The 18731-nt window shown below is 44.5% G+C and overlaps 1 protein-coding gene across 1 annotated transcript in view; it reads left to right on the top strand.

The window, feature by feature from the left end:
• Positions 1-261: 261 nt before the first annotated feature.
• The window catches only part of LOC124012995 (double C2-like domain-containing protein beta), a 49789-nt gene continuing 31319 nt past the window's right edge, over positions 262-18731 (top strand). The window contains exons 1-5 of the mRNA XM_046327099.1: positions 262-391; positions 2485-2938; positions 5507-5586; positions 7013-7087; positions 15218-15327. Of these exons, the coding sequence (XP_046183055.1) occupies positions 2503-2938; positions 5507-5586; positions 7013-7087; positions 15218-15327 (701 nt within the window). The 5' untranslated portion in view covers positions 262-391; positions 2485-2502. The remainder of the gene's footprint in view (positions 392-2484; positions 2939-5506; positions 5587-7012; positions 7088-15217; positions 15328-18731) is intronic.

The raw sequence follows: 18731 nt of genomic DNA, 5'->3' as shown, positions 1-18731 counted from the left end.
CCCCTCTCTGTTTAGTTAAATACCCTCACTGCGGAGCCACTGAGTGACAGTACAATGTACATGGTTGTACACGGTGTGCTCGCACAACCGACTGTGAGAGAATTTAACTAGAAACGTCACAACCAAGTGAAAGGGAGGGACAGGGGAGGGAGAGAGAGAGAGAGAGAGAGAGAGAGAGAGAGAGAGAGAGAGAGAGAGAGAGAGAGAGAGAGAGAGAGAGAGAGAGAGAGAGTGGGAGAGAGAGAGCCAGAGAGAGAGGGAGGGAGGGAGGGAGGGGAAGGATATATTGAGTCAAAACAGCTCTGCTTGCTCCTCAGTGTTGTGAGAGAAGAGACAGAGGACGTGTGAGAAGACAAGATGGAGCGCTGGAACAGATGAAGACTGTCACTGGGTACGTGTCTCTGTGTCTCCGCCTGTCTGTCTGTCTCTGACTGTCTGTGTGAACGAATGAGTGTGTCTGTGTGTACATGTGTGAGTGAATGAGTGTGTCTGTGTGTACATGTGTGAGTGAATGAGAGTGTCTGTGCGTGCATGTATGAGTGAATGAGTGTGTGCGTGAATGCTGAAGAAGCTGTAAGTCAGACAGTTTGAGTTTAGGCGATGCCCTGTGTGTAAGTCTGACTTGGTGAGAGCGCGTGTGTGTCTGACGGTCTGTGTGCTGTTTCTGTTTCTGAAAGAGGAAGTGCGTGTGTATCTTCAAGAAGCCGTAAGTCACACAGTTTTTTTTCTCTCTCTCTCTGTGTAGTTCTAACTGAGTAAGAGCGTGTGTGCATAATTCATGTTAGAGTGGGTGCATGCGAGAGTGTACAGGTTTGCTGTGCGTACAGCCAGTGCGTGTGAGTTTGGGTTTCCAAAGGAAAGACAGAGAAGTGTGGCTGTGGTAAAATGTGGGCTTTTTATTGAACCATTTCTTACATTGATGAACAATTCTGGAATGCATTCGGTTGCTAGCTTCATTTGAGGCAAAACAAATGGTTTATTATCTGTCCGTGTGTCTGCTCATGTATGTGTTTCTGCGTGTGTCTCTGTGTGTTTGTCTTGAGCACAGGAGGTTGGTGGCACCTTTATTGGGGAGGACGGGCTCGTGGAAATGGCTGGAGCGGAATGAGTGGTCGTATTAAATGCATCAAACACGGGGTTTCCTGGTGTTTGATGCCAGTCCATTTACTCTGTTCCAGACATCATTACGAACTGTCCTCCCATCAGCAGCCTCCACTGGTCTTGAGTGTGTGTGTGTCTTGAGTGTGTCTTGAGTGTGTGTGTGTCTTGAGTGTCTTGTGTGTGTGTGTCTTGAGTGTGTCTTGAGTGTGTGTGTCTTGAGTGTGTGTGTGTGTGTCTTGAGTGTGTGTGTGTCAGTGGAGGCTGCTAAAGGAAAGGCATCAAACACATGGAAACCATATGTTGGATGTATTTGATACCATTCCACTGATTCCGCTCCAGTCATTACCACGGGCCCGATCTCTCCGATTAAGGTGCCACCAACCTCCTGTGGTGTGTGTGTGTGTGTGTGTGTGTGTGTGTGTGTGTGTGTGTGTGTGTGTGTGTGTGTGTGTGTGTGTGTGTGTGTGTGTGTGTGTGTGTGTGTGTGTGGCTCCGTTGAGACAGGTAGCCCAATTCTGATCATTTTTCCACTAATTGGTCTTTTGACCAATCACATCAGATCTTTTCACATCAGATCTTTTTGAAGAAAAAATATTTGAATTGGGCTGCCTGTCTAAACGTAGCCTGTGTGTCACACTGTGATCTCATTTCAATAGTCAGTAGTGTAGTCTTTCAACAATTACAATTTACATTAGGACAGTGGTATTAAAGGATGATGAAAGGAGAGGTACTATAATTAAATGTCCTCAATAAACAATGGGATGATTACCATTTCTATTACAGTTTACCATTGATCTTTATGAGAGAGAGAGAGAGAGAGAGAGAGAGAGAGAGAGAGAGAGAGAGAGAGAGAGAGAGAGAGAGAGAGAGAGAGAGAGAGAATCCGAGAGAAAGATGAGGGAGAGAGAGATGTAGAGAGAGGGAGAAAGAGAGAGAGATGCAGGGATTATCTTGTTTGTTAGAGGTATAAATAACAGTAAATAGGGAGAGATCAATTGAGTAGGACGATTCACTGTCAAACATGGAGATATATTCGGAGATCTGATATAGTAGCACACCATTTTGACTTGAAGGTCTACTGAGATATTGGGAGTAGCTTAAGTCAGCTCAGGAACTTGAAGAAGAGCGTAGAGGGAGGGACTAAAGACAGCAAAAGAACCAGGAAGTGAGATATACTCGATAAAGTGAGTAATACTATCGCTTGGTCTCCCACCTTCCTTTCCACCCCTCTCATTCACATCTCCCTCTCTATTTCTCTCTCTTCATCTCATCTCCATCCCCACCCCCCACTACACACACACACACACACACACACACACACACACACACACATAAACACACACCTACCTACCTAACTACCCACACACGCACGCCTACCCACAGTCCCATCCGGCGGTCCACATGAGCGTATCGAAACCTCCTCCGCCCCACTCCCACTTCGCCCCCCCACCCGACTCTTCCACCTCCTCCCATCTCTCCATCCCTCCTTCCTCCTCCACCCCATCCTCCCCCGCACCTTCTCGTGCCACCTCCTCTGCTCCCAGATCTCTCCCGCCGCCCTCTCCTGTCAAGATCTCCATGCAGGAGCACTTTGCTATCAACGTGTGTCCCGGCCCCATCATGCCTATCCCGCAGATCTCTGACTTCTTCCCGCGCTTCCATGACTTTCCCATGACCCCGCCCCCGCCCCGGGAGAAGAAGATCCTGAAGGAACCAGATTTTGGATTGAACAATGGAGGGGAGACGGACGGTGAGAATAAGGAGAAAGAGAGGAAACCCACCGAGGTGGACCGGGGGGAGAGGCAAGAAGGGGCGGATTCAGACGACGATGATGAAAGTGAGTTGGGTGGGGGGGTTTGGTGGGGCGGTCAGGGTTCAGGGGTTAGGGAAAGGAAGGCCTTTTGGATCAAGTATGGTGTGTGTGTCTGTGTGTGTGAATCTATTTTGAGCGCCAACGCAAACATTCTCAATAAGATCCTCAATTCATCTCAATGTTTACAATAATTAAGAACATTGCTTGGTAACACGTCATTAGCCAGGGTTTTAAAGAAAGATACGTGGGCCAAATGTTCCTTCTCACATCTCCAACGACATCCAATTAATATCGCATAAATCCGTGTTTTGATCCAAGTGCATTTCAACGGAATGAGCGATACACAAGCACAAATGAACAGTGTTTTATGGGTATATGAGGACGCAGAACAGAAAAGGAAATGGAGAACTCTCATTTGAGAATATTTGACGATTTGTACAAATATTCCACACAATGCTTCTCACAACACATACACATACACAACACATACACAACACATACACATACACAACCATTGCACACTACCTTCTGGATGTATTCTAGCCACAACTGTTGTGGAATTTTTTTCTTCTTCTGTGCGTACACTCATCAAATATATACAGTGATTTCAGAAAGTATTCATACCACTTGATTTTTTCCCATATTTTGTTGTGTAACAGCAAAAGGGATTCAAAATGGAAGAACTCAATTATTTTTCTCACACATTACCACATAATGACAAAGTGAAAAACATTTTTTGCAAATTTATTGAAAATTAAATACAGAATTATCTAACTTACATTGAATGTTTGGCCTTGTGTTTTAGGTTATTGTCCTGCTGAAAGGTCAATTCATCTCCCAGTGTCTGTTGGAAAACAGAATGATCAAGGTTTTCCTCTACGATTTTGCCTGTGATTGGCTCCGTTTCTTTTCAAATTCGGAAAAAAAACCTATTCCTTTTCAATTACAACAATACCCATAACATGATTCAGCTACCACTATGCAAATACAGAGAGTCGTACTCTATCGTTGTAGTGACTGGGTGCATTGATTCACCGTTCAAAGTGTAATAAATAACTTATTATGTGACTTGTTAAGCACATTTTTACTCCTGAACTTATTTAGGCTTGCCTTAATTAAGGGGTTGAATACTTCTTGCCTCAAGACATTTCAACGTTTTATTTTTAATTAGTTTGTAAAAATGACCAAAAACATCATTCCACTTTGATATTATAGGGCATCGTGTGTAGGCCAGTTGACACAAATCTCAATGTAATACATTTAAAAATGAAGGCTGTAAGACAAGAACATTTGGGAAAGGTCAAGGGGAGTGAATACTTTCCTGAAGGAACTGAATGTTCTACTACACTCGTTTTGACAATTGCCTACATCCGTCGGTCAAATTGTGTAAGGCCGTAGTCAGCGTGGCTTGTGTTTTATTCGCTTGTCTTTCTGAATGTCATTATGGGTTTAATTGTGGGTGTTGCAATGAGGCTAGTTAATGAACTTCCAGTCGTGAAGTCATGTACTAATGCGTTTGTCTCTGTCTGTGTGTGTGTTCTCTTTGAGTGTGTTTCTGTGTGCGTGTACGAGTATGAGCATCACAGTCCATGTGTGCAAAGCTGTCAAATTCTGTATGTTCGTGCAGGTCTACGCACACAAACACGATGGCGCCCTTGCGGTGATTTATGTAAATAAATGTGTATCCTAGTTAATCACCGAAAACAAACAAGTGCCTCAATATTCTTGCGGTTCAATCTCGCCATTTGTTTATGTCAAAACCGGTTTCTGGGTACATTTCTCAGTGTCGCCTGGCTCTGCCGTGTGTTTAAGGAGAGTAATTGTGAGTTTAAGCGTCTTCGCCATCATCATTGTCTCGTGTTTCGGTGTCGCTAGAGTCGCTCCAAATTTCGCCGACAGAGGGGAACACACACACACACACACACACACACACACACACACACACACACACACACACACACACACACACACACACACACACACACACACACACACACACACACACACAACGCACACACGCACACACGCACACACGCACACACGCACACACGCACACACGCACACACGCACAAACGCACGCACGCACGCACGCACGCACGCACGCACACACGCACACACGCACACACGCACACACGCACACACGCACACACGCACACACACACACACACACACACACACACACACACACACACACACACACACACACACACGGGGTGTGTGATTTATTTAGCTGTGTCAGAGTAATGTGATTCAGCCCTCAAGCTTATTTTCTTTCCACTCATGGCGAGTAATAAAAACAAGGCATGTTTTTTAAGAGAGTGTCAGGAAAATAAGCTCCAGCGTGTCTCGTTTCCAGAGTTGTGCAGGAGGCTGGAGTTACTGGTGTTTGTGTTTGGGGGGGGGGTGGAAGGTATGCGTGTGTGCCTTTGTGTTTATGCTTATGTGCATTCATCTGTGTGGCCATCTGTGCATGAATATGTGTTTATGCGCATTAAATTCATTTATACGCACTTTTATTCAGGCTGTCTTCACAGCCAGGTCCAAACCAACGGCCGATAATGGACCTTCTGAATGAATTGTTCTGTTTTACAGCTTATTTGGGCACCCTGGAGTTCACCCTGCTCTTTGATCACGAGAACAACTGTCTACACTGTACAATCCACAAGGCCAAGGTAAGAAACTCAACCCTATACACCCTATACAGACGATTCTAAACAAGGCTCCACTTACACCCCAAAGCATAAGCTAAGCCATGTCCCCTCTACACGAAGCATCCAGAATCAAAGTGCAGTCGGCTTAAGCGCTATCCAATCCACTGCAAGCCTTGGGTTAGCGTTGCAGCGTCGAAAGCCACTCCAGATATCTTTTCCGCGGAGACAGGCTTAGCTCTAACCCAGAACATCGAGCCAAGTCATGAAGACAATGGCGCTTGCCTAGAAAACCCGGGAACTCTACTCGGTGAGAGAGAAACGAGGTTTATCTCATGACAATGAGGCAGAGTTAAGTATTGATGCGATCCGGGCTAGAGAGATCGATTTGGCAGTCAGTCCACACCAGGCAAACATATTATATACACCCCTTATGGGTATTATGGTAGATGTGAAGCTGAGATGCACCCATTCAATAATATACACAGACTAAACATGTGTCCCAAATGTTACCCCATTCCCTATTGACCAGGGCTATATGGGTCTTCGTCAAAAGTAGTGCACTCCATAGCGAATATGGTGCTATTTGGGATCCAGCCGTAATCCTGTGCCTTCCTACATTTCGGGGAGTTGCTGTCTTTCGTCCTTTTTTGGGAGGCGATTGACTGTGTTCATACCCAGATAAGCACCTCAACCCAATGGAAATCATTGGTAGTGCTGGAACACCTTACATATAAACAGACAAGCCTTAGAAATGATGAACTTAGAATGAAAACTATTTGAGTAGAATGGCATGCGACACAATAGACAAAACAAGAGTAGAGTTGAACAGCAAAAGACATAATGTTCTTTGTCATGCCTTGACCCTGTCTGGCTTACAGCCTGTATTGTATGACTGTATGTCGTGTGTATGATAAACCTTGACCAAGTGTGCTCTGTGTGTGTGTGTGTGTGTGTGTGTGTGTGTGTGTGTGTGTGTGTGTGTGTGTGTGTGTGTGTGTGTGTGTGTGTGTGTGTGTGTGTGTGTGTGTGTGTGTGTGTGTGTGTGTGTGTGTGTGTGTGTGTGTGTGTGTGTGTGTGTGTGTGTTACATTTACATTGCATTTAAGTCATTTAGCAGACGCTCTTATCCAGAGCGACTTACAAATTGGTGCATTCACCTTATGACATCCAGTGGAACAGTCACTTACAATAGTGCATCTAAATCTTAAAGGGGGGGGGTGTGAGAGGGATTACTTATCCTATCCTAGGTATTCCTATCCTAGGTATTCCTGTGTGTGAGTGTCTCACTGTGTGTGTGTGTGTGTGTGTGTGTGTGTGTGTGTGTGTGTGTGTGTGTGTGTGTGTGTGTGTGTGTGTGTGTGTGTGTGTGTGTGTGTGCGTGTGCGTGTGTGTGTGTGCGTGTGTGTGTGTGCGTGCGTCTGTAACCATGCCTGTGTGTGTCTCCACAGGGACTAAAGGCCATGGACTCCAACGGACTGGCCGATCCATACGTCAAGCTCCACCTCCTGCCTGGAGCAAGCAAGGTCACTACAACCTTCCTATCCCTCATCAGCTTCCATATTAGTGGAGCCCTAGTGTGTTAGTTGTGTGCGTGTTTCTTTCCACTGAAACAGCCTCACAGTGAGGTGCTAAATGGTCTTACCTAAACCACCATAACATATCGAACAGACGGGAGAGTGCTTCCTGACGCTGGCGATAGCACGGCACTTAAGAGTCATAGAAATTATTGCCATACTTTCACGGACATAGTCAATTTGAAAATAAATCCATTTTTGAAATGAATCCAGTTGCATATATTATGGATAATGTGTTGAATTTTGAGTGCTTCTCTGCTGTTTAGTGGACAGACAATACCACCTGTGAGTTTGGCCAAAGCACTGTGTAACGCTCAAAGAGGGAATGGGTGTGGAGTCAGGCGCAGAGAGCAGAGGATAAGGAAAAAAAACACGCTTCAATGTCCAACCGAAAACGTACAATAGGTGCCCCCGAACACAGGCGTAATACACTCCACCTAAGTACACACTGGTGTCTAACCAGCGGAAACCCTACAATAATAAAGAACACCTCTTACATAACAGAAACAAGCACATACACACGCGGGCTAATCGAACTTAAATAACACCAACCCAAAAACCCCAACAAGAAACAGGTGAAAACAATTAGACAAAACCAAAACAAAAAGGGGAAAGGGATCGGCGGCAGCTAGTAGACCGGTGATGACGACTGCCGAGCGCCACCCGAACGGGAAGGGGAGCCACCTTCGGTGATATTAGTGACACACTGGGCTTAATCAGGGTTTTCCATAAGCGCCGGCTGTCGGCTAAACAACAGACTCATTGTCAACTGACTACTTCCTCCAACTAACTAGGCTTCTTTTCATTGAAACGTTTCATCTCGCTAGTCTTCTCCTGCTAGAATGCATCTTCTAGTGATCTATTGATGGGACATGAGCCTGACAGTCACAAAGTGAGTGATTACAGGGAAACACCGCTGGTTGGCTGCAGTCAAAGTTCGGGAGAAGACAAAAGTAAAATCGCTAAATTCCAAACAGCAAATTAAAGTAAACTTTATTAAAAAACATCCTTTTGTTTGAGCACCACAAAACGGTCTCCCGTTGTCTTATTTTATTGTGAGATTCACCTCTGACTCCCCCTCCACGGTAACTGTGGGGACAACCTCATCGATGCACTTATTAATGAAGCCGGTGACTGATAAACTCCATCAGATAAATACAGGCGCGTGTTCCTTTGTTTATTTATTTTAATAAAAAAATATATACATTCAGTCTGTGCTAGCAAAACAGTCCTGTAGCTCATCGGACCAATTATTTATTGAGCACGTCACTGGTACTTCTCGTTTGAGTTTTTGCTTGTAAACAGGAATTAGGAGGATAGAGTCATAGTCAGATTGTCCAAATGGAGGGCGAGCTTTGTATGCGTGTCTGTGTGTGGAGTAAAGGTGATCTAGACTTGTGTCTCTTCTAGTTGCACAGGTGACATGCTGGTAGAAATGAGGTAAAACGTGTTTCCGTTTCCCTTCATTAAAGTCACCAGCCACTAGGAACGCCGCCTCTCGATTAGTATTTTATTGTTTGCTTACGGCCCCATACAACTAGTTCAGTGCAGTCCTAGTGCCTGTCTTGGTTTGTGGTGGTAAATAGACAGCTTGTCTCTTGGTAAATAGTATGGTCTACATCAGGGATCATCAACTAGATTCAGCCTTGGGACAATTATTTTATTGGGGGCCAGAAAGTAATTACAAATCATTTGTAGGACTGCAAATTGACCACAAAATTCCCAAACAGATATAATGTTTGACAAAATCATACTAATTTCAAGTTTCTACAGTCTTTTATGTCCAACAATAAAAAAATTATAATAATTTTACAAAAAAACTTTTTTTATTTTATTATTTTGCTCATGAAGCTTGGGGGGCCAGTTGGGGAACCCTGGTCTACAGCTTATCATGAGGTATTTTAACTCAGTCGAGCAGAACCTCGAGACTTCCTTAATATTACAGATTGCGCAGTTATTTTGTTGTTAACAAAGAGTCACAGCTCTCCCCCCCAACCTTACCTGACACTGCCTTGCGGTCCTGACGTATATTATCCATGTCTTTGTTCAGCCACGACTCCGAGAAACATAGGATATTACAGTTCTTCCGGTCCCATTGATAGGATAGGTCAGAGCTTGTCCAGTTTGTTCTCCAGTGATTGTATGTTCACCAGTAGAACTCGGGGTAGGGGTAGATTATTTATCTCATTACCACACTTAGCTCTATGTATGAGCAAGTGCCTATTCGGTCAGCACTTTCAAAATGGACTGGAAGAGATATTCTGATAGATCTGAGTTCCGATCAATTCTGCAAGATGTTGGGGCCTTAACTATACCATTCTTTGTCGAGAGAGAGAGAGAGAGAGAGAGAGAGAGAGAGAGAGAGAGAGAGAGAGAGAGAGAGAGAGAGAGAGAGAGAGAGAGAGAGAGAGAGAGAGAGAGAGAGAGAGAGAGAGAGAGAGAGAGAGAGAGAGAGAGAGAGAGAGAGAGCACTGTTAGCATTCCGTTTGAAGTATTTTATTATGTGGTCTTAAAAGGAAGGAAAATACTATCAAAAAGGCTCCACTTTTATAGATATATGTCCTGGAATTACATAAACCTTTTGTTGAACAAAAGTATTTGAATGTGAAGAGGCTGTCATTGGCAAGCTTGGCTACAGACCATGCTGCAGTACTCCTTCCTCGTGGAGAAAACCACACGAGTTCATTTCAATAGGCTACACAAAGTAAGCAAAACAATGAAATGCGCCATTCTAACATTGTCTAAAAGGATGAATAAGATACTAACGCGATATCCCCTATACATGTATAAGCAGTCAAACAATGGAGATGCACAAACTATGGCATAAGGAAATGATGAGCGCATGAGAGGCAAGCCGTCATTTTGATTAAGACATGAGCGAGCTGGATGATCTAAATCAAATCAAATTGTATTAGCCAGATGCCACGAATACAACAGGTGTAGACCTTACAGTGACATGCTTACTTACAAGCCCCTAACCAACAATGCAGTTAAAAAAATATGAATAAGAATAAGAAAGGAACAAGTATTTAATGAGCAGCAGTAAAATAATAGCCAGACTATATACAGGGGGTACCGGTACAGAGTCAATGTGCGGGGGCACCGGTTAGTCAAGAAAATTGAGGTAATATGTACATGTAGGTTGAGTTATTAATGTGACTATGCATAGATAATAACAGAGAGTAGCAGCGGCGTCAAAGAGGGGGGGGGGGATGCAAATAGTCTGGGTAGCCATTTGATTAGATGTTCAGGAGTCTTATGGCTTGGGGGTAGAAGCTGTTTAGAAGCCTCTTGGACCTGGACATGGCACTCCGGTAGCACTTGCCAGTGTGGTAGCAGAGAGAACAGTCTGTGACTAGGGTGGCTGGAGTCTTTGACAATTTGTAGGACCTTCCTGGTATAGAGGTCCTGGATGGCAGGAAACTTGGGCCGTATGCACTATCCTCTGTAGTGCCTTGTGGTCGGAGGCCGAGTAGTTGCCATACCAGGCAGTGATGCAACCAGTGATGCAACCATGCTCTCGATTGTGCAGCTGTAGAACCTTTTAGGGATCTGCGGACCCATGCCAAATATTTTCAGTCTCCTAATGGGGAATAGGTTTTGTCGTGCCCTCTTCACAAGTATCTTGGTGTGCTTGTATCATGTTATTTTGGTGACGTGGACACCAAGGAACTTGAAGCTCTCAACCTGCTCCACTACAACCCCATCGATGAGAATGGGGGTGTGCTCAGTCCTCCTTTTCCTGTAGTCCACAATCATCTCCTATGTCGTGATCACGTTGAGGGAGAGGTTGTTGTCCTGGCACCACACAGCCAGGTCTCTGACCTCCTTCCTATAGGCTGTCTCGTCATTCTCTGTGATCATGCCTACCACTGTTGTGTCATCAGCAAACTTAATGATGGTGTTGGAGTCGTGCCTGGCTGTGCAGTCATGAGTGAACAGGGAGTACCGGAGGGGACTGAGCACGCACCCCTGAGGGGATCAGTGTGGCGGATGTGTTGTTACCTACCCTTACCACCTGGTTGAAGGCCCGTCACGAAGTCCAGGATCCAGTTGCAGAGGGAGGTGTTTAGTTCCAGGGTCCTTTGCTTATTGATGAGCTTTGAGGGCACTATAGTGTTGAATGCTGAGCTGTAGTCAATGAATAGCATTCTCACAAGCCATAATTTCGATTAAGACATGAGAGAGCTGAGACGGATGATATGCCTATTCGTTCTGCACTTTTGAAATGCACAGCAACAGAATTCTGAACATAGGCCTTTCTTACTGTATTCTCCCTGTACACCAAGTCAGAACTGTAGGATAAATAACGGGGGAACATAAGCTCTTACAATATCCGATGATGACATTTCTCTAAAACAGGCTATAGGCTATTTGTGCACCACCAAGTCAGAACAGCAGGCTAAGTTCTGAGGGCTAGAGGGACCAAATTCTTAGGGTGAGACACATGGGCTACTAACAGCTTACTACACAACATATACTTACTTTCTTGGCTACCGTATACATAAAGTATGCCCCTGGCATGCTACAGCACTTATACAGCAGCATTCTTAAAACCATTTTCCTGCAATTCTATATTGTTGATTCTCAACAGGGAATCCATGTTTACTTGACAGAACACAACCTTTTTTCTTAGGTTTTTGCCACAACAAAGTAAATTTAAAGAGTAGACTAGATGTAGTTTTTGCCACAAGAAATTACATTGAAAGAGTAGACTAAATTATTAATCTACCGCCTTCCCTCAAAGTGGGCGACCCTACGAAATTCACATAGAAATTAGTTAGATCTGTCATTCTAATTGAACACAAGTCTAAGAAGCAGTAAATATGTTCTATGTGCGCTATTACTATGCTTCCCATTCTTAAGTTTTGTTTCTGCATCATTTCAATTCATACATTTCCAGTAATTTCAATTGCAAATGAATGTCTTTCTATTCAATACCACAATTTATTTTACAAATCTGAGAGGTAAATTTGTTAAACTATTCAATAATTTAGCAAAATCTTGCTTGTTCTGATTTTTTTTTTCTTTCCCCAGCCTGGTCACTCTCTGTCTGGCTACTTTTTCTATTTGGCTGGCAAGTCCATGTCATTTGGAAAAAAATGGGCTTTGGCTTTATAGCTAAATGTAGCTAGTTAGCTAATGTAGCACATTGACAAGCTACATCGACTATTGAAAAGGAGTTGTTTTGGCACTTTGCTGGATAATGTGGTAGTTCTCTATACTCCACGGCAATGTTTTGTTCCCACTTTACTGGCTTTGTTTAGATTTCGGAGTTGTTCTTGTGAACCGTCGGGAGGATTTGGCAGCAGACACAAAATCTTATCAGGTGGTTGTTTGTTGGTGGCGGCCATCTTGGGTTTGGGTCAACATCGAAGTAAGTTGTGATAGCCGCATAGAGATAGAGACCGGTATTATAAACACAATGTCTGTGGTCAACCCCCCCCAAAAAATACAGCAAACAAAGCTACTAGGTCTGCTTCTGTTTATACCCTCCCCCCTCCTTTTATTCCACACCCTGTTTCTCCACCCCGCCCTCCGTCCCCATCTCTGTCACTATCTCTCTCTGTGACCCTCTATGACCTTGGAATAGCAACACAGTGCCGAGGAGGAGGGCGGGAGGTAATAGGGGGAGAGAAGGAGGGAGGGAGGAGGGGGAGATGGGTGAAGGGAGGACAGCAGTGGGTGGTTGTCATGGAAACAGCGCCGATTGTTACGCTACTCACGTCAACAGGCGAGGGCAGGCGGGGGGTACGTACGTCAGCACATACGTAAGTACCCACAAACCCCCGTTTGGTAAATATCGACCACACGAGTCTACAGCGCCAAGGAGTGGGGAGCACGTGAGTGTGAAACAGAGGATGACAGGGGGGGGCTGGCAGACGGCAGGGAGGGACTCACACCCGTACACACCATCTTGCACACACAGGGGCACGAGCACACACACACACTCTCCCCTCTCCACACACACACTCACACACAGAGATACTCCCACATAGACTCCCACACACTCCTTCACACACCAGCGTCCACACATACAGGGGCACAAGATGATTACTCATACTAAAGGAACGCTGGGCTCACATGGACAGACACACCTGACTAAACACACCTCCACAGAAACACACACTTGCTCTCTCACTCAGGCACAAAAACACCACACACGCCTTTACACATTCTCTCCTCCTCACACACACTTACACATTACACAGAGAGAGAGGAAGAGAGAGAGAGGGATAGAGGACAGGGAGAAAGAAAGAGAGAGAGAGAGGTGAAAAGAGAGAGAAAGAGAGAGAGACGTGAGAGAGGTTCTTGGTGTCTCCTCGGCTCGACGTTCTCATCCGCTCCCTGTCCTAATTGTGGCGCATGGAGAATGAGCTTTCTGAGTCACAGTCTGAGCCAGTTGTGTGCAGAGGAAGAGAGGGAGAGAGGAAGAGAGGGAGAGGGTCCATATAGATGGATTGCGGGGGGGGCTAAAGATGAAATATTTAGGGAAACATGTAACATCATTGATGATGGGGGGAAGGGAGCAGGTGAGAGAAAGAGATAGATGGAGATGGAGAGGGAGGGGAGCCAGGCAGGTGATTTTTGCTGACACCATATGCTGTTTTGGACGAGGATGTACCTGGTGGTATAGGTGAAAAAGATAAGAACGAGGAGGAAAAAGAGTGAGGAATGGCGGAAGAGAGGGGGGTTTGAGGAAGAAAGAGAGAGAGAAAGAGAGAGGTGTTTAGAGAAAGAGAAAGAGAGAGAGAGATGTTAAGGGAAAGAGAGAGACAGAGATGTTTAGAGAATGAGAAAGAGAGAGAGAGAGAGAGAGAGAGAGAGAGAGAGAGAGAGAGAGAGAGAGAGAGAGAGAGAGAGAGATGTTTAGAGAAAGAGAAACAGAGAGAGACAGAGATGTTTAGAGAAACACAGAGAGAGACAGAGATGTTTAGAGAAAGAGAGAGAGAAATAGACAGAGATGTTTAGAGAAAGAGAGAGAGAGAGAGAGAGAGAGAGAGAGACAGAGATGTTTAGAGAAAGAGAGAGACAGAGATGTTTAGAGAAAGAGAAAGAGAGAGAGACAGAGATGTTTAGAGAAAGAGAGAGAGACTGAAGGATGGAGAGAGAGAGGTAATTAGCTCTGGAGCACCAGAATGCCCCGGGGAGTGGGGATTTAGGCTCGTGCTTGAGTACCTCGAGAGTATACAGTTCTCCACTCTCTTGGCGTGTTTGTTCGTATGTGTGTGCGTGTGCGTGCGTGTGCATGTGTGTCCGTGTGTGTGTGTTTTCATGTATATATGTGTGTGTGTGCGCACTGGGGGGATTCAAGGCTGAGTAAGTGAGGAAGCGTGCCTGGTCTCGGCATCAAAACAACAAAAAAACAGCCGTTGTGTAACCGAGAAAATAAATGAAATATGTAAAACAGCAGCACATCCTGGAGGCAGCTTATAATGGAAAATTGTCTAGAGCTGGCTAATGTGAAAACCCTGCCTTCTCAATCATTCATGAAGGGGAAGTTAGCGTAGCATTATCGGACGGTAACGCTAGGCCATTCTTCATTAAGGGGCTTTGATTTTTCATGCTAATTGTGTTAGAGCGGGTTAATTTACAGGTGTGGTGTGTTGTGTTAGCATTAGCTTAGTGCTTGTTTGCGGGTCTGGCTGGTAGTGGTGCTAGCAACAGGCTAGGGAGACAGAAAGGTGAAGTGGGGAAGCCTCCTGTCCTCCTCTATAAAGTAGGTGAGCAGATGTCTACCATTTCCTGAGGGAAGGAGATAAATTAAGTTTCTCTAAATTTCTCTCTAATTATTTCCCTCTTATCTCTCTGTCTATCATCTCAACTCCCTCGTACTTCTCCCCAATTGCCTCACCTCTCTCTCTCTCTCTCTCTCTCTCTCTCTCTCTCTCTCTCTCTCTCTCTCTCATCTCTTCCCACCTGTCACTTTCTCGATCGCCCATTTCTTCCCCCTATGCTCCCAGACACACTGTTTTCTATACTCTCTCTCTCCTCTCTCCCTCTTATCCCAATCCTTTCTCTCCCCCTCGTCTCCCTTTCCATCTCTCAACCCTCTCTCCTCACGTTCGTCCCCTGCAGGCGAACAAGCTCCGCACCAAAACACTGAAGAACACTCTGAACCCGGTGTGGAGCGAGACGCTGATGTACCATGGCATCACCGCTATCGACATGACCACCAAAACCCTCAGGTACTGAACTACAGAGAACTACAACTCCTATGTGTGTATTATACTGGCATACAGTGGGGCAAAAAAGTATTTAGTCAGCCACCAATTGTGCAAGTTCTCTCACTTCAAAAGATGAGAGAGGCCTGTAATTTTCATCATAGGTACACTTCAACTATGACAGGCAAAATGAGAGGATTTTTGTAGGATTTTTAATGAAGTTATTTGCAAATTATGGTGGAAAATAAGTATTTGGTCAATAACAAAAGTTTATCTCAATACTTTGTTATATACCCTTTGTTGGCAATGACAGAGGTCAAACGTTTTCTGTAAGTCTTCACAAGGTTTTCACACACTGTTGCTGGTATTTTGGCCCATTCTTCCATGCAGATCTCCTCTAGAGCAGTGATGTTTTGGGGCTGTTGCTGGGCAACACAGACTTTCTACTCCCTCCAAAGATTTTCTATGGGGTTGAGATCTGGAGACTGGCTAGGCCACTCCAGGACCTTGAAATGCTTCTTACGAAGCCACTCCTTCGTTGCCCGGGCGGTGTGTTTGGGATCATTGTCATGCTGAAAGACCGAGCCACGTTTCATCTTCAATGCCCTTGCTGATGGAAGGAGGTTTTCACTCAAAATCTCACGATACATGGCCCCATTCATTCTTTCTTTTACACGGATCAGTCGTCCTGGTCCCTTTGCAGAAAAACAGCCCCAAAGCATGATGTTTCTACCCCAATGCTTCACATGGTGTTCTTTGGATGCAACTCAGCATTCTTTGTCCTCCAAACACGACGAGTTGAGTTTTTACCAAAAAGTTCTATTTTGGTTTCATCTGACCATATGACATTCTCCCAATCTTCTTTGGGATCATCCAAATGCTCTCTAGCAAACTTCAGACGGGCCTGGACATGTACTGGCTTAAGCAGGGGGACACATCTGGCACTGCAGGATTTGAGTCCCTGGCAGCGTAGTGTGTTACTGATGGTAGGCTTTGTTACTTTGGTCCCAGCTCTCTGCAGGTCATTCACTAGGTCCCCCCGTGTGGTTCTGGGATTTTTGCTCACCATTCTTGTGATCATTTTGACCCCACGGGGTGAGATCTTGCGTGGAGCCCCAGATCGAGGGATATTATCAGTGGTCTTGTATGTCTTCCATTTCCTAATAATTGCTCCCACAGTTGATTTCTTCAAACCAAGCTGCTTACCTATTGCAGATTCAGTCTTCCCAGCCTGGTGCAGGTCTCCAATTTTGTTTCTGGTGTCCTTTGACAGCTCTTTGGTCTTGACCATAGTGGAGTTTGGAGTGTGCCTTTTTGAGGTTGTGGACAGGTGTCTTTTATACTGATAACAATTTCAAACAGGTGCCATTAATACAGGTAACGAGTGGAGGACAGAGGAGCCTCTTAAAGAAGAAGTTACAGGTCTGTGAGAGCCAGAAATCTTGCTTGTTTGTAGGTGACCAAATACTTATTTTCCACCATAATTTGCAAATAAATTCATTAAATATCCTACAATGTGATTTTCTGGATTTTGTTTCTCATTTTGTCTGTCATAGTTGAATTGTACCTATGATGAAAATTACAGGCCTCTGTCATTTTTTTAAGTGGGAGAACTTGCACAATTGGTGGCTGACGAAATACTTTTTTGCCCCACTGTATATTATAAAACAACTTGCCTACAGGTCCCACAGGGCCACCTGGCCAATTAATTGTCCCGCGGACGAACCAAAAAAACTGCCATGCACACCGGCCAACTGTTCCATTAGCTGACGCCGCGGTAACCCACTCAGGTGTTGGCTCTCCTTCATTCTCTCGAGTCTCAGCCCCATCATTCATCGAGTGCTCTTGATACAAAGCGCTGAAGTGATTGAGGTCGAGCGTGGCAACTTTATGCGCGTGGTTGTGTTTGTGTGTTTGGCAGCGTCATGATAAATGCAGCAATGTAAAACCCATGCCTCAGTGATATACACACAGACATAGGCACTCATACGCACACACAGAGTGCCTTCAGAAAGTATTCACACCCCTTGACATTTCCCCCACATTTTATTGTGTTACAAAGTGGGATTAAAATGGATTTAATTGTCATTTTTTTTGTCAACGATCTACACAAAATACTGTGTAATGTCAAAGCGGAAGAACATTTTTAACTTTCGTCCCAAAAATTATTAGAATAATAAAAATACTAGTGTGTCTTATTACCTAAGTATTGAACCCCCTGAGTCAACACATATTAGAATCACCTTTGACAGCAATTACAGCTGTGACTCTTTCTGGGTAAGCCTCTAAGAGCTTTGCACACATAGATTATACAATATTTTCACATTATTCTTTGAAAATAAATTTCAAGCTCTGTCAAGATGGTTTTTGATCATTGTCAAACAGCCATTTTCAAATCCTGCAATAGACTTTCAAGTCGATTTAAGTCAAAACTGTAACTTGGCAACTCAGGAACTTTCCATGTCATCTTGGTCAGCAACTCCAGTGTAAATTTGGCCTTGTGTTTTTGGTTATTGTCCTGCTGAAAGGTATATTTGTCTCCCAGTGTCTGTTGGAAAGCAGACCCAGGTTTTCCTCTAGGATTTTGCCTGTGCTTAGCTCTATTCTGTTTATTTTATCCTAAAATACTCCCTATTCCTTGCCAATAACAAGCATACCCATAACATGATGTAGCCACCACCATGCTTGAGAATATGAAGAGTGTCACTTAGTGATGTGTTGTTGGATTTGCCCCAAACAAATCTCTTTGAATTCAGGACATAAAGTTAATTTCTTTGCCACATTTTTTGCAGTTTTACTTCAGTGACTTATTGCAAACAGGATGTGTGTATTGGAATATTTTCTTCCTTCTTTTCACTATGGAAGACACAATTCAGTTGAATACATTCAGTTGGACAACTGACGAGGTATCCCCCGATTCCCCTTTATGTCATTTAGGTTCGTATTGTGGAGCAACTGCAATGTTGTTGATCCATCCTCAGTTTTCTCCTATCACAGCCATTAAACTCTGCAACTGTTTTAAAGTCACCATTGATCTCATGGTGAAATCCCTGAGCCGTCTCCATCCTCTCTGGCAACTGAGTTAGGAAGGACGCCTGTACCTTTGTAGTGACTGGGTGCATTGATACACCATCCATAGTGTAATTAATGAATTCACCATGCTCAAAGGGATATTCAGCATCTGCTTTTGAAATGTTTACCAATGTTCTACCAATAGGTGCCCTTCTTTTTCTGTAAACCTTTATTTAACTAGGCAAGTCAGTTAAGAACACATTTTTATTTTCAATGACGACCTAGGAACAGTGGGTAAACTGCCTTGTTCAGGGGCAGAACGACAGATTTGTACCTTGTCAGCTCGGGGATTACGAACTTGCAACCTTTCGGTTACTAGTCCAACGCTCTAACCACTAGGCTACGCTGCCGCCCCT

The sequence above is a fragment of the Oncorhynchus gorbuscha genome, linkage group LG24 (assembly GCF_021184085.1).
Source record: "Oncorhynchus gorbuscha isolate QuinsamMale2020 ecotype Even-year linkage group LG24, OgorEven_v1.0, whole genome shotgun sequence".
Taxonomy (NCBI): domain Eukaryota; kingdom Metazoa; phylum Chordata; class Actinopteri; order Salmoniformes; family Salmonidae; genus Oncorhynchus; species Oncorhynchus gorbuscha.
Note: the sequence above shows the minus strand (reverse complement) of the source record. Positions and strands in the feature narration are given on the sequence as shown.